Source organism: Notothenia rossii (genome assembly GCF_949606895.1).
Source record: "Notothenia rossii genome assembly, chromosome: 2".
Taxonomy (NCBI): domain Eukaryota; kingdom Metazoa; phylum Chordata; class Actinopteri; order Perciformes; family Nototheniidae; genus Notothenia; species Notothenia rossii.
The window spans coordinates 80,804,157-80,821,010 of NC_136904.1; the positions used below are offsets into that span (position 1 = coordinate 80,804,157).

Here is a 16,854-nt window from a genome sequence, read left to right on the forward strand (position 1 = left end):
TTATTATTATTGTCATAAACACTCGGAATCAGGATGGCCTTTTGACAGAAAACGAATAATAATCATCAAAGATAATTATTGGCATTCTTTTTTGAAAATGCCTCTCCCCAAAACACAGTTTTACAGTGGGTTTTTTGTTGCTTTATCAAAAATAATAAGCGATTATGAGCACTTTTTGTTAACTTGTGTTTGTGACATTTCATAGATTTAACAACTAGTAAAGACAATAAATATGTCAAGTATTATGAAGAATGAAAATAAAAAGTAAAAAGGCCAAAACCAGATCATGACCCACAGGAATGAGACGGATAAGGGTGGGTGGATTACTTAAAGGGGTAAATGTGGAAAGTAAGAGTATAGCAACTAAGTGATGGAGATGGATAAAACAAAGATGGTGTCGCGGCTTCCTTCATTTGTTTCCGCACCAGTCTGGTTTCAAGGCAGGTCACTCAACAGAGACTGCCCTCCTTGCTGTCACTGAGGAACTGCATACTGCTAAAGCAGCCTCCCTCTCCTCTGTCATCATCCTTCTGGACCTGTCTGCTTCATTCGACACGGCGAACCATCAGATCCTCCTTCGCACTCTCCAAGAACTTGGAGTTTCAGGCTCTGCACTTTCCCTCCTCACCTCATACCTCAAAGACCGTACCTACAGGGTAACTTGGAGAGGGTCCGAGTCCGACCCTTGTCAATTAACTACAGGGGTCCCTCAGGGCTCTGTTCTTGGTCCCCTCCTCTTCTCCTTGTACACAAACTCGCTCGGATCTGTCATTACCCCGCATGGTTTTTCATACCACTGCTACGCTGACGACACCCAACTAATTCTGTCCTTTCCCCGCTCAGAGACCCAGGTCGTCGCACGCATCTCTGCTTGCCTAGCAGACATCTCTTGGTGGATGTCTCCTCACCACCTCAAGCTCAACCTTGACAAGACTGAACTGCTTTTCTTTCCGGGAAAAGATTGTCCCACTCTTGACCTAACAATCAACATCGGCACCTCTGTTATTTCCCCGACTCAGACTGCAAGGAATCTGGGTGTGGTCCTAGATAACAAACTGTCCTTCACTGCAAACATTGCTGCTACAACCCGCTGCTGCAGATACACGCTTTACAACATCAGGAGGATACGTCCCCAGCTGACCCAGAAAGCGACGCAGGTTCTGCTCCAGGCTCTCGTCATCTCACGCCTAAACTACTGCAACTCCCTCCTGGCTGGTCTACCTGCATGTGCCATCAGACCTCTGCAGCTCATCCAGAATGCAGCGGCTCGTCTGGTCTTCAACCTTCCTAAATTCTCCCACACCACGCCGCTCCCTTCACTGGCTTCCAGTAACTGCTAAAATCCACTTCAAGACACTGGTACTTGCGTACCATGCTGCGAATGGATCTGGCCCTTCCTACATCCAGGACATGGTTAAACCGTACACCCCAGCACGTGCACTCTGCTCTGCATCGGCCAAACAGCTCGCTGCACCCGCACTGCGAGGGGGACCCAAGTTCCCATCAGCAAAAACACGTGGGTTTTGCTATCCTGGCTCCAAAATGGTGGAATGAGCTCCCCATTGAAATCAGGACAGCAGAAAGCTTACACATCTTCCGGCGCAGACTGAAAACTCATCTCTTTAGACTCCACTTCGAGCGATAGAATTAATAACAAAGCACTTACCTACTAATAAAAGGCTGGCTTATCTAAAGCCAGTTGAGTAGCACTTGAAAGGTTTGGCTCTATGAAACCTGATGTACTTATATGATTCTGTTTTCTTCAAGGTTGTATCTTCCCGGTCGAATGTACTTATTGTAAGTCGCTTTGGATAAAAGCGTCAGCTAAATGCAATGTGATGTAATGTAATGTTTCCATCAAGCCACTAGACGTCTTTAACCGATAATTCTAACGCGTATCTTTCTTTTATTTGATTTTACAGTTGTGATGACCTGTTTGTCTTCTGATGATGTGTTGATGTTGTGTGACTGACAACTTAGTACTTTCTTTGAGTTGTGTAGGATAATATAAGTTAACGATTAAAATTAAAACTGTGTCTTGACGGCATCTTTCACACAGGTTGCCCATCTGTGTGTTTCTTAAGAGGCTGTCGCTGTGGGAAATGTATTATTTTTTAGTCTCTGCAACAGAGGTAACATTAGGTGTCAATATTTGGCCTTTTTCACAAAACAAAAAACTGGCTCTAACAGATGGATTATTTGTGTTCTTATCCACTGCCAGCATGTTCAGTTGAGTGAATCTTTGAATCTTGTACTATAGCTTAATAATGCATATTTTTCATTTGATCTTTTTGGTATGTTTTTGATCAAATGTCTTACACATGTAATGAAATAATCAACAGTTTATATGCATGCAAGTGTTTTGTTATTTCTGAACAAAACAGAATAATGAGAAATGAGAAAACCTTCTTATTCTAAAAAGCCACATTAAGTACTCGTGACTTTCTTCCACATTTACAACCTTGATATCAAAATAAGGAGTGGTTGAAGACGAAATATGTAAAAAAACAACGTCACCCTGCATAGCAAACAACCCTCAGATTAGGTGCTGCTATTCTACATATTGCCTATTTGTTTAGACGTATCCATCCGTATTTAGATGGATTATAAATCTTCCTTCAAAGAGACAAGTTTTTTGTGTGCAAGCTTCAAGCAAATGAGGATCTATAAAAACAGCCTAATCATAGGTGAGAGATAATCAACCTCTATTGACCAAGCAGAACTTGATGCATGTTCTCACTTCCTCATTGTATGCATCAGCAAAACAGCAAGTGCGATAAAGCATGCATTTCTACAGGCTGCTGTTGTGCAAAGGAGTGAGTGCCTTGATAGTCAGTGAGTGGACACACGCACTATAGCACACAACAAACTCTGCTATAGACTGTGTCACCTAACCGACACCACCACCATAAAGAGCTTTAATATGACGCTGTTTCGATGAAATGGCAGATGAGACAAGATGTCAACACAAACTGTGGCCATATGATAGAAGTCAGTACTGTTTGTTATGTAACTGCACGACCTCAGACTTAATGTGTATATCACTGCAACCAAGACTTAGTTCAAACATGTTTGTGTAGCTTATGGTTAGCTACATTTACGTCAAGACTGAAACAGGGATACATCTAAGATAGCAAGCTAGCAATGAAAGCACAAAGTTAACGTAGCATTCAAACGTAAAGGTTTCAATTTTAGAATATCTGAGGGAATAATATGGTATTGTGGCTGTAACAAAACAACATGTACAGTAAAAGCATCGTGGTAAACAACATTAGCTAGCTATCAGGTGCATCAATGACTCACCAACTGCGAAACAAGCCCGACAGGAGCCCGAGGACCGACTCTTCAGAGCAGTCACACTTAAAGAAGCGACAGCCCGGTCCCCATTGTGCATCCTTCAAGCTATGGTAGCTCTCAGAACAAGTGGTTATTCGTCCTGATGATGGGTGTCACAAAACATCTCCAGACGAGAGAACCAGGGGTGATTGACAGAACTGGGCGGGACCCACCAACTCAGCTGATTCAGAGCTGAAAGCGGACGGAATGTTAATTTCCCGATAACTAAGGGGTGGGGCGGCGTGTATTTTAATATAAAAGAGGAGATGTTTGTCTTTAAACCGTCGTCAGAAGGTCAATACATGCGAAATATTAATGTAAATTATTGCGCAAAGAAAAACTAAACCGGTTTCTCTTCGTGCAGTTTTAGAATTATTATCGGAATAATATCACTGCCCCCAGGCTTTGGTATAGTCCAGGATGTGCCTTGTTTTCAAACCTCTCATCCCACTGCTAGATATTTGACAGCGAACTGCACACTGTATTGCAGCCATAAAGTATATGATAGGATATTAAACTAAAAACACAGTGTTAGCTATACTTTTATTTATGTCATATTTTAATGCAATGTATATATATCTTGTTGTGGTACATACTGTAGGATTGTTTTGGTTTTAAACTCCTAGTTATACTTCTTGATAAAAAATATTATTGTGTCAAAATTCCAAATTGTCAAATGTAATAGTTTTGAAATAATGAATTGATATATCTTGTTTATTCCATTTTGTATGTAAACAAGGATCGACAAATACCGGTTTGAGTCTCTAGATGGAGCTACTGTATAATGCAAACAATGTTTTAAAACGTGTCTGTACTAGATTGCTAATACTTTGATAATGTAGCCACCATTTATTTATGTTTCAAGTGAACAAATTATTTATTTTAAAGGCTGCAATGTGGTATTCTACTTATAATAAACACTTGTAATCCATCACCAGAAAATGTTCCAACCTTTTTGTCCAACCATTATTTTACAGCATGGTCAGAAATGACAAATAGTGTTCTTTATTTTCTTGTTAAATATTGACTTTGTGCATAAGGAAGTCAAACAAAGTCGTGAAGTTGTGACTTTTTACCCCATGTTCTACCTGAGACCAAGTAAAGCTATATCATAACTCAATAAGCTACTGTTAAATAACAGACTGTAGAAAAAGCAAATAGTATACATGTATGCAACATTAAACGCCTTACAATTCAAACAGTCAGTATAGAAGCTATTAGAGCATTATATTTCTCAGCCTTAAGCACCAGAGGACATGAGCCGACTCATAGAATAGGACATTTTTATAGACTTAATGACCGATACTTGAAATAGCAATGAAAGGTATGGTTCATATTAGATTAGCAGTATAAACATAGAGTTAGAAAACACATTATTGGATACAGAAATGTCTGCCACAGTGCTCAAACAATGCCTTGGCAACTAAAATGCACACAATTTTCACTGTTCATTTTAAATAAATTCACTTTCACGTATGAGTTATTGATTTCATTCTTTCTTTTATGTCTGTGATTTTGAAAAACATCACAACAATGACTGAATCTAGATGGGCTACGTCATTGGTCGAGTAAGAACCTCTTGGGTTCTGGCATGGTGTTTATCAAGCACTGCATATGTTACTTATATCCTGAACTCTGGAGCATAGCACCACATTTGTATTCAGTTCTTTCCTCCTTGGATCATCTCTTACACCACCAATTCTAGCGGATCTTCACCAAACGTGGGTTTAAAAAAAAAACGTGAGTAAAACATTTGAATATTTTGATACTTTTTCCTATATCTGATGGCAAAAGGTTTGGTGTATGGCCTGTTTGCCCACAATTACAGGTATCGGTCCTTGGATGCTTCTGTTTAATTCACCTACTTCATTTACAGTATTTGATCTAACCTGGTAACGCTGGTTTGTAAAATCTTGAATCTAGATTGTATGCATTCCCCAATGTTTGCGAAGTCAGTTTAAAGTTAGTCTGGCTACAACTGACAATACTTTGTGAGGGAGCTATGGTCATAAACACATGTGTAAGTGTATTGTACATGAAGAGTGCTGTGTAACAGTCCACTGATGTTTCTAATCAGCCACAACCAAGTTGGACGAGGGATGGGGAAACAAGGGCTTCATTGTTACTCCGTCCAAGGGGGTTGTTTTATTCATGCGTCTGTTTGTGTTTCTATTGTAGTGATATTTCAAAAACTATATTTCATCTATTCCAATAACATTTTGTGGACTTTTGTCCAAGTACGAATATGCTATTTTGCCTGCAGATGGCTCTCAGTGGCCATGCTTAATCTGCCAATATAAGCAATAAAATAAAAATAATGTGCTTGCAGGATTCTTTATGTAAATATATCAAGTAAATATCTACAGTGTAACATAGCATTACCAAAACAAAACAAAACATCTATACGCTTTTTTTAAATTAGAAATGATACAGTATAACAAACAAATATTGTGATACTAAAGTGAATTGATATTTTCTAACACCCCTCGTCAAGCTCAACTCTCAGCACTGGCTGCTTGATCACAACAATGAAGCCAACTGTTGAGTTTGCACTTGTGGGGTGTGGGACTTGACACAGTCTATACCACAGTCTATATTAGGGCAGGAGGAAGGCAGGACTGTGTGTAAAACACCACAAGTCTTTTGACCATAAGGTGTTTGGCTGCTCTACATCTGGGTCGGCATCCATATTTAAAAATAATGATAATGTTGGTGTAGCTGTTCCTGCCAGGTGGAGCCCTCTGCATAGAGAAGGTTGGTAACTCAGATTGATTTGCCAGGACTTCGAGGCCTGCTATGACACGTGCCCTTTTAACCTGAAAATGTTATGAGGTGTTGCACATCAATTGTATAAATGGCAAATGGACTGCATTTATATATACTTTTTCCAGCCTTTACAACCACTTAAAGCACAAGAGGTATTTTTTCTTTAAGGAACAAAACTGTAACTGCACAAGTAAACAACTTTTTAAATACATTATAATGAAGAAACATAATAGAATAAGGTATTGGAAATAAGTGGCTATATGGTTTTGTTAAAAAGCTGCGTTAATGCCCCACAGGGCTGGAAATTGATCGAGTTAATAGATCAAAGAAAATAAACATCTGCAAACAAACGACAAATCGAAGTCATCTCCCGTAATGAGAGCTGTGGCTTTGCTGCCTTCCAATCAATCCATAAACATGAACGGCAGCCTAATACAAAGAAGGTTACAAACCGTAACACTGATTTACAAACTGTTAATAACCACAAGAAAGTAGAGATAAAACATGGAAAATAAACTGCTCATTAGTGCTCATTCCATCTCCATATTTATATTATATTTTTAGTAATGGACTGAAAAATCTGCCCATTTTGCCGTGATGGAAAACACATTTGAAAGGTTTTCAAATGTAACACGACTAGAGGGGTGCAAATGATATCTCAACCACATATATTCAGCTTAATCCAAAATTGCAATCCTTCATGGATCTTAACCCACTGTGAAACACAGCTGTTGAGGTCTCACCACAGGTTTTATGACTCAGTTTAGCAGGGAAGGATAAACAGGAAACTGCACTATTGTTAGGAGATGAGGCTGCAGAGGAGGATGGTCACTGCGCAATGCATTATTGACAGTTTCATCATGCTGATCTGAGCAATGATAACCTTAAAGTGGCTGCAGTTTAGAGCCACAGACTTTAGTATATCTAAATCTTTATGTTTTGGTCTACTGGAGTCCTTCTTCTAAGGATTTGCAAAAAACATTGGGTCAAAAGGTTTCTGTAAAAAATGTTTTTTAAAAGTAGGATTGCAGTTAAACTTGGGCTAGATAAATGTATACCTATATGTTGTTGTTTGTATTCATGTGAGGCTGTATCAATAATTATTTAACCTAAATCTTATTGTTGGTATTTTTGAAATAGTGTATCTCACTGAGGGTTGCTACCAGTATGTACATGCTTAGTTTGTGTTGTAAAATAGCCTACTGGTGCGTTGCTCATACTATAAGTCATTATGGGCAAGCCAATATGTTTGAATTTGAATGTATTCTTCGGTGAGGGTTTGGAACGTAAGCAAGTAAAGACGAGCCAAAAGAAACCTGTACAAAAGACGTGACACTATATTAACACTTGACCATGTAGGCCTACGAAGCGTCTGCTTGATCAATGCATTAGGAAGCACGATGATTGACTTCCTAATCAAAGTAATATTAAAGGGAATTTCAGCTCAAACCTTTGCCGTTGACATCTCACTCTCACTGCAAACGACTGTCGCTCGACAAACACGCAACACGGAGGCGCAAGGTTTCCTGGGAAATTGAGTTTTTCGTTTAACGGAATTTTCCAAAATATCTGTAGTGAGTGGAAATTTACAGTTTGCCTCCCAGACTAGTGTAGTATGCTGCGAATGCTTTGCAGGATGTTTTGCTGCAAATCAACCATGTGCACCTTAACTGACTGCTGAGGCTGCAGACATTTGCTAATATGAATGTTATTAGGATATGACTGTAACTGCAGCCAATGTGTTTATTACCACTGTGTTATTGATGCGTGTTGTGTGTTATGTTATGTTTTATCATATTTTTTTAGTATAGTAGCAGTTTTAGTGATGGCATTACACGATTGTAAAATAATGCAGAATACATGACACACACGCACACACACACACACACACACACACACACACACACACACACACACACACACACACACACACACACACACACACACACACACACTCCACAGACGCAACACACACAACACACTCTCACACACAACACACACACCCACCCACGCACGCACGCACGCACACACACGCACACACACACACACACATACACGCACACACACACACGCGCACACACACACACACACACACACGCACACACACACACACACACACACTCCACAGACACAACACGCACAACACACTCACACACACAACACACACACACACACACTCCACAGACACAACACACACAACACACTCACACACACAACACACACACACACCCACGCACGCACGCACACACACGCACACACACACACACACACACGCACACACACACACACACACACACACACACACACACACACACACACACACACACACACACACACACACAGACAAACACATTAAAAGTCGGGCTCTCAAATGCAGAATACTTAAGATAACTTAGTAACTAGCTGGAAAAATAAATAACACATGATCATGGTAACCAATATAGTTGAAAATATATGCATGTGGCATACACAAAAATGTATAGGAAGCTGTATCTTCATCACATATTGCATATACATATTCATTTACACAGTATCTGAGGAGCCCACTTGGCATTGTTGCTGCCTGTGGAGGATTGGAGATTTGCATTGTCTCCCATAATTCATTTAATATAATTATTTTTCGTGATCTATGAACTATTTTTTTATAGAGTTCAGCTGGCTCAATCCTGAGAAAAGTATTTTGCAACATGGATGGCACGATAGTTTGTGTGTTGGCTTGAAAAAGATATGTAGCACTTTCTCTCTCTTTTGGGCATTGGTATTGGAATACTAGATAACATTCCATTTTAGGGAGGCTTCAGAAAAAAACAGCACTGAAAATAATCAAAATATATCTACATCATGTCCTTTTATTAAAAGAGGCAGCGGTATAGAGTGCTCGACACTAAAACCCTTAAATCTGATTATGAGCTAGGCTTGTGTGATTGGTGAGAGTAGGGGTTTCTGGTAGCTTCTATGATTTGAGACAAGGTTATCCTGGGTTAATCACTTCATAATTATTTGTTGTTGCATGAAGATTTGCTGAGCTTAATGAGAGGCCAACTGTAAAAGGCTGTAGTTTATATACGCATATCTATATGCCCATGTCTATATGTACCGCCTTCATTTTTATTAAAGTATTAAGAAAAGCTGTAATTGTTTAAGTAATATAATTTTGGATCAATTTAAAGTGTAATTTATTAAAATTATGAAAAACGAAGTCCCCTAATGAAAGTAATAGAGGCTCTGGGAGGTGTGTGTGATTAGTGGCATTTGGCTCGACGTTCTTTTCAATACAGATTTTTTGTATACACTTGTACTTGTTATTTATTTATTTATTGCAGCGTTAACATTTTGGATAATAATCTGGGGGAATTTGAAGTCGCAGTCAAACGCCCCAGACATGTGAGGGGCGTGGATTGAACGGAGGATTGAAAAGAGGCAGCATTGTCTGGAAGGGCGTCACTGCTACCGTGAAACGGAGGGCAGAGGGATGACAACGGACTGCTAACGTGAAAACAACCCAGGAGCCCTGTGTGGTACATGCAGAGACAGTTTGAACCATCTTTAGTGAGAGCTCTTCAGCAGAGGGACGAGTCTTCAGGAAGCAGGCACCTCTTCATTCACATCTCCCCTCGGAGCCGTGTCGATTTGGCAGCTTTAGTGCGTATGCTAACACTAGCTAACACGGTACATCTCTAGTGCTCATCTGTGTTTTAACCATTGGAGCTGGTGACGGTGAGTCTGTATGAGAGCTACCTGGGTGATTAAGTGACAATGTTATCTGTTTAAAATATGGGATCATATGTCAGTGTAAAGGCTGTGTGTCTCTGTTTTCGGTGATGATAGTTAATGTATCAGGTCAAATGTTGAAACTGTCATCGACATATGTCCTATTAACCCCTGGCTAAAGCCTGGCAAGAAATTATTCAAGTAGGCTACGTGTACAATTATATCTCAGACTGGCGTGTTGTGGTAAAATAAGGAAACATGCAGTGAATCGAAGATAAACAATAACACGGAATACACACGCTCCTTGAGGATGCGCAGTTTTGCTGTTTGAGTGACTGTTCTAGACATTTCCACGCGCCTGATCTGTGAATCCGTGCACCTAGCGCCAGCCGTGCACTGGTGTCACCTTTCCTTTGTGTCTACAAAGGCTCTCAGCCGTACTTGGCTTAAATAAAGGAGCTATATGCACCCCAATATCCCTTATAATGAATCCAGTTCTTTCTTTTTTTATATCATGGCTGCCCCACTTGCAGGTTAACGTTCATTTTTAGAATTTTTTTAAGCCAAGGTAAAGCATTCGGTGTTGTCATTAAAGATACATGCTAACCACTGCAAGATACAATTCATAGGGAATTTCCTTCGGTTGTACAAACATCATCAAAGGTTAATTTACAGTGTTCTGGGCTTCATGCACGTCAGGGCTGGTTTGCCTCTGCAACTCTCTTGGCTTTAATACCTCACACGATCTCATGCATTTAACGCCGTTATGGTATTGCTCCAGGCAATACTGGTCTGGTGTAAATCAGTTACTTTGCCTTAGAAAATGTCTATCTTACAGAAATGGGAATAATACTGGCGTAACACTTCTTGATTTTGTTCAATCTAATGATATGATTCAGCCCGGACCAAAGGTTCTCTGTTTCATTGGCAGCACCATATATTTTTATTGTTTTGGCAGCAGCCTCAGTGGCTCTATATAAGTAGGCTTTGGCAGTAATTATGTTTGAATCCCTCATAATATAACTTTGCAAATGAAATGATAATAAACTTTGTAAAACATTGTTGTATTTCAGAGCTAGGTTCTCTTGGACAGTTTATGGGGATCACATAAGTCCTTAATGATATGATGGTAAAATGAAAACAAAGACTTCCTTTTATTCAGAGGGACCGTTATGCGTAGAGCCTTGTTGTGAAGACAAACGTGTAGGATTTTTTTTTTCTATCATGCTTGAAAGTCTACACGCTATAATAGACGCCAGACATCCAAATGTGTGCATGTATGTGTGCTCACACATCGCAATGCACCATACCATACTCAGATTAAAATGTGCATGTGTTATTTTAGGTAAAACAAGAAAATTCAATTTTTAGACTGTCCTAATTTAGTGTGAATAAGCAATGTCCTGTTGTGCCCCTCTACTCATATTTTTTTCATGGCTTTCTTTTTATACTCTACTAAAATGCAAAAAAATAGGGTTTGATTGTATTCATTTTGTCTTTTTTATTGCACTTTGGCAGCAGATTCCTGTGTAGCTTCAGATCTGAGTGGTCTTATTAGTAAGCCTAATTTATACTTTTGTAGCAACACAATTTTTTTATAATGGCAAAGAAAGGGTTCAGAGTATTTTATTTTTTCCCTGTGTCATATGTGGCAGCACTGTTCAATGTTTCTTGAAAACATTACCCACTGTAGTATGTGACGTGTTAATAAACTCCAACTCTCCAACACTGTTGTGTAACTTCCGTTAAATACAGAGGTAAGATAAAGGATCTGCAGTATTTCATGAAGTATTATTCGTACAAAGGTCCGTTTTATACAACCTACATCCTACTACCAGTATTTACCTGGTAGTAGGCTGTCAGTAATGGCTACGCCTCTCTATTTGGACTGGTAGATCTCGGCAGACTGGCAACTTTAAAAGTAGCTCTCGGTTCAAAAAAGGTTGGACACCTTGGTCAAAACCATTCAATGGAATTCCTCAATTTGTCTGTTTTTCCAATATGCTTATGACTATCTGCTTCCAGGCATCTTTATTTTCTGTTTTAATTTAGTTTATTCTTAAGTCTTTTCTTGCTAAATGTTGGGTTTGTTTGAAGTGTTTACTGGCTTGAGTTCTTTGTGTTAGAAGGATTAGTTTGACAGTCATAGGGAGGCTAAAACCGCTTGGAATAATGCAATTGGAAAACCGAATTGATTCAAATCAGCATTCCTATTATTTATATGGTTTATAGAGAGCTCTGCTATGTTTTAAAAATGTCTTTCATTAGTGATTTCTATCATTTTATGCATTTGGGATATACTATTCAGTTTGACTCGAGGCATTTTTAAACCTCACCTGTGTTTTTTATCCTGTTTGTCAGAGAGGGTGTAAAGTGTCTTTCAAAGCATTTGTGTTCGATGTTCTTAACTTCTAAGATTACGGCTCTAATGAGGTGTTTTTCATTGTCTTTGCTGTCTTGCAGGAATGTTAACTCTAGGCTATTCTAGACCAGAAGCCTGCAACATCCTCTGCTAAAACTAGAACGACCTCAGTGCCGGTGGATAACTCCCTCCGAAGCACACCTAGTGTATTTGAGCTGACGGTGGATACTACAGCTTCCAACCAGACAGCAAACCAAAGAAATCATTTCCATTGCTCCGTTTAAAAATAATAAATCAATACGTTTGACTATTGTATTTCTTTTCTTCTTAATCTGTGAGCTAATATATTTTTTAAGTAATCTTTAAAGATGAGTCCTGGATTGGAAGCAGTGGACATAGCTGTGGTAGCACTGTATTTTGTCCTGGTGCTAGCCATTGGGTTTTTTGCCATGTGGAAAGCAAATCGCAGCACTGTGAGTGGCTACTTCCTGGCTGGACGCTCCATGACATGGATAGTAATTGGTGCATCACTCTTTGTCAGCAACATTGGCAGTGAACATTTCATAGGCCTTGCCGGGTCAGGAGCAGTGAGTGGCTTTGCTGTTGGAGCATGGGAGTTTAATGCAATTCTTCTTCTGCAGCTGCTTGGTTGGGTGTTTATCCCTGTGTATATACACTCGGGGGTCTACACCATGCCCGAGTACCTGTCGAAACGCTACGGTGGCAACAGGCTAAAGATTTACTTTGCCTTCTTGTCTATATTACTTTACATTTTTACCAAGCTGTCAGTGGACTTGTATGCTGGAGCGCTCTTCATTCAGGAGTCCCTGGGGTGGAACCTTTATGTTTCCATCGTCCTGCTCATCAGTCTGACAGCGCTGCTCACTGCCACCGGTGGACTGGTGGCTGTACTCTACACGGATGCACTTCAGGCAGTGTTGATGATTGTTGGAGCACTAATCCTAACCGTCCTAAGCCTTATCAAAGTTGGTGGGATGGAGGGTGTCAGAACCAAGTACATGCAGGCCATTCCCAATGTTACTGCTATAATGGCCACTTTGAACGTCACCTATTCTCCTTCGTGCCACATTACGCCTAAACCAGACTCCCTACGCATCCTCCGAGGTCCACTGGATGAAGACATCCCATGGCCAGGCTTCCTTCTTGGCCAGACCCCTGCCTCTATCTGGTACTGGTGTGCAGACCAGGTCATTGTTCAGAGAGTACTAGCAGCAAAGAACATTGCTCACGCCAAGGGTGCTACGCTCATGGCTGGATTCCTCAAGATCCTGCCCATGTTTTTAATAGTGATCCCTGGAATGATCTCCCGCATTTTGTTCACAGACGAGATTGCCTGCATTGGGCCCGAGCACTGCTTGGCTGTTTGTGGTTCTGAGGCTGGCTGTTCAAACATTGCCTACCCACGCCTTGTCATGGCTGTGATGCCTGTCGGACTCAGGGGTCTGATGATGGCCGTCATGATCGCTGCCCTGATGAGTGACCTAGACTCAATCTTCAACAGTGCAAGCACCATCTTCACCCTGGACATCTACAAAAACTTTCGAAGAGAGGCATCTCAGCGTGAGCTGCTCATGGTTGGCCGTATGTTTGTTGTGGTTATGGTGGCAATCAGCATTGCCTGGGTCCCTGTTATTATCCAAATGCAAGGCGGGCAGACATACCTTTACATCCAGGAAGTTGCTGGCTACCTCACTCCACCAATAGCTGCCCTCTTCCTGTTGGGTGTGTTCTGGAAACGGTGTAATGAGACAGGTGCATTTTGCGGAGGCATGACAGGTTTCACTCTTGGTGCCATACGTCTAATCTTAGCTTTTATCTACCGCAAGCCTAACTGTGACCTGCCAGATGATAGGCCTGCCTTCATTGCTAAAGTGCACTACATGTATTTTGCCGCTGGGCTGTTCTGGACTTCAGGGTTGGTGGCAGTGGTGGTCAGCCTCTGCACCTCTGCCCCAGATGAGGAGCAGGTTCGCACCACTACTTTCTGGGGGGTCCGCAACATGAAAAGGCTTCCAACAAAGGACCGAAAGGAAACTTTAAGGCTGACCGAAGAGAGCTTTCAGAATGGCAATGGAAGACTCCTTAAAGAAATACCACAAGATGTCAGAAACGAGAGGTGTTTGGATGGGGCAGATGTTAAACTCTTGGTCTCGTACACTGACCATGACCCAGCAACCCCTAGTACAGAAACATCTCCTGCCACCACCCCTGCAGACCAATTCAATAATGGAAAGTTAGATGTCACCCAAGGTGAAAGCAGCCAGGTTAATAGGAAGACTAGCGGGTTTATGTTTTTCCTGGAAAGGTTTTGTGATTGTAATGACAGACCACAGAGCACTCCGACAAAAGTGCTGCAGGAGGATATCATTGCAGAAATGCTGTATGAGTCTCCCAGAGATAAAATAATCCTCAACGTGGTTCTGGTATGTGTCTGCTGTGTGGGCATCTTCCTGTTTGTTTATTTTTCAATTTAGTCAGCCTCTGTACTGAACTTATGATAATTGGTTAGGGTGCTTTTATTAAAGTGGAAATTGTGTTGAGCTGTTCTAAGCGAACAGTTACATTTTCAAAGTTTTGAAATCTCTGTCTGTGATATTTACAGTTGTCTTTTTAAGCTTTCTAACGGGGATAAAAGCCGACCTAATCATTTTTTCAATGATTAAAGCTTTGCAACATGAAAACAATTGAACTACTTTAAGGAGTAGGAATCGTATTTGACTTGTTGTTGATTTTATTGTTATATTGTTAGTATTTAATATCTTTTTTTCTTTTAACAATCGGACTTGTCTGTATTTTCAGATTTATTCTTTTATTTCCCCATTCTTTTTGACCGTTATTGTAGGCGTTGTTGCTGTTTTAGCGTTCATATGTCAGTAACTCGAGAGGTTATAGGTCATGACCATTTCTGACACTACACAATATTACTCCTGCATTATTTTAGTAGAACTTTGAGTGTTTGATTATTAGTTTTTTATTGTGTCTTTTCAAAGTTATTGTCATTGTTAAACACTATGTATACTTTGTATCCATTACTATTGTATTATAACAATAGACCACACATACCAATGCTGATTATTTGGAATCAATTTATCAGTAATATCATTTTAAATTAACCTTGTGTACACTATAATTCATGTCAGGATCACCCACAATATAAATGTCTTCCATAGCAGACCATTTATTCTGTATATCTACTGTGTGTTCATGTACATTATGGTGAATTTCAGCTCATTTTATCTAGTTTCAAGAGCATCATTTAAACTTCTTACCATATGTGTCTTAGTATGTAATATTAAAAAGAGAAGAAAACTAAGATTTTGGTTTACATCTTGAATATGTTGTACACTGAAAACCACATTTCTTTAAAGCCATGTGATGAATCAGCTTTGTCATGTAGTAAATTTAGCCTTTACATGTTCATATGTTGTGGCTGATCTAGATTGTGTTCATTAATAATAATGATGATAAACCCTAACCCCCATACTCCAGAATACAAAGTATTTGTGTCCACATGCACTTTGGAGTTTGACAATTGTGTTAAATGACCATAGTCCTTAAAAATTGTCATATTTGACAGACCAATACCAATTAATGTCGAGCATAAATTATGTATTTAGAGGATTGATAAGAGATGATTGCTGTGTGTGAAATTGCTTTAAAACATTTGATTTCTCTCTGAGAAAATATACATTTTTTTTGTATGGATTTTATTTTTTGAGACTGATAATAAAAGGTCTGTGGAAAAAATGACTTCTCATTCTTTTTATGTTTTATCTTCTTTGGTTAGAAAACAAGAGGAACAGTGGGATGAAATAGTTTAAGACATTGGCTAAACATGAACATCCATTTCAAACTAAGCATCCTTTAAATTAGCTTTTTATTAGGATGTAATTTCAGGAGACTTGTTTTGTGTTGTTCTAAAGAGCATTAAAACACCAGAAACATTGTTTATTGATCATGTGGCCTTAGGAAATACATAGTTTAAGCATTAGTTTTTGAAAAATTATAAAATTAGATGTGGACTCAACCTTACTAAAGAAAGTTAGAAAAGGCCCTTATCTTATTACAATTCCCAAATAACTGCATTATTGTGCTACTTTGCACAGCTCCCTGTGTATTATAATGGAGATTGATTTAAAAAAAATAAAATAAAAATGTTTTGACGTGTAATGTAACCCTTAGATGCAGGAGTGGCTGGACCCTACACTCTTCCATAAGTGGGTCTAAAAGGACCCGTATTAGAATAATATGTGTTTTTATGCCATGTTTGTCATTTTGGTTAAGAAAAATCACTTGTATAATATTTAGTATTATATTTTGGCTCACATTAGGGTTATTTTATATTTAATTTTTCACAATTTATAATTTTATAATTTTTTCACAGTATTCCAGTCCCTTTTCAAAACTCATCTCTTCTCCACTTGTCTACTCATAGCCCCCCCCCCCCCCCCCCATCAATCCATGCCAGTTGATCAAGTTTGATAGTCCTATGCCCCACACCCTAACCTTCCCTTGTAAAGCGAGTTTGAGTCCTTGAAAAGCCCTATGCAAATAATGTATTATTATTATTATTATTATTATACTGAGTGACAGGTATCAGATCTTGCTGTGTAAAATAATCTTCCTGAGAGGTTTCACTTGTGAAGAAGTCTGTGTGG

General features: G+C 39.5%; 2 protein-coding genes across 3 annotated transcripts in view; one reads left to right on the forward strand and one right to left on the reverse strand.

Annotated features, from left to right (window-relative positions):
- dop1b (DOP1 leucine zipper like protein B) overlaps window positions 1–7,624 on the reverse strand; it is a 28,578-nt gene extending 20,954 nt beyond the window's left edge. Inside the window, exon 1 of one of the 2 annotated variants that reach the window (XM_079664507.1) lies at window positions 7,553–7,624. The gene's annotated coding sequence lies outside the window, so the exon portion shown is untranslated. Of the gene's footprint in view, window positions 1–3,303; window positions 3,511–7,552 lie in introns of those variants that run through there. The other variant, XM_079664506.1, reaches the window with a different exon arrangement.
- Window positions 7,625–9,517: 1,893 nt separating this feature from the next.
- Window positions 9,518–15,943, forward strand: slc5a3b (solute carrier family 5 member 3b). Its single transcript, XM_079663527.1, has 2 exons — window positions 9,518–9,819; window positions 12,277–15,943. Exon 2 carries the CDS (start codon window positions 12,544–12,546, stop codon window positions 14,668–14,670), a length of 2,127 nt encoding a protein of 708 aa, XP_079519653.1. The 5' UTR covers window positions 9,518–9,819; window positions 12,277–12,543; the 3' UTR covers window positions 14,671–15,943.
- Window positions 15,944–16,854: the final 911 nt, after the last annotated feature.

Excerpts from the sequence above, each read along its gene's own strand:
- slc5a3b (XM_079663527.1), top strand. The coding sequence starts at position 12,544 with ATGAGTCCTGGATTGGAAGCAGTGGACATAGCTGTGGTAGCACTGTAT.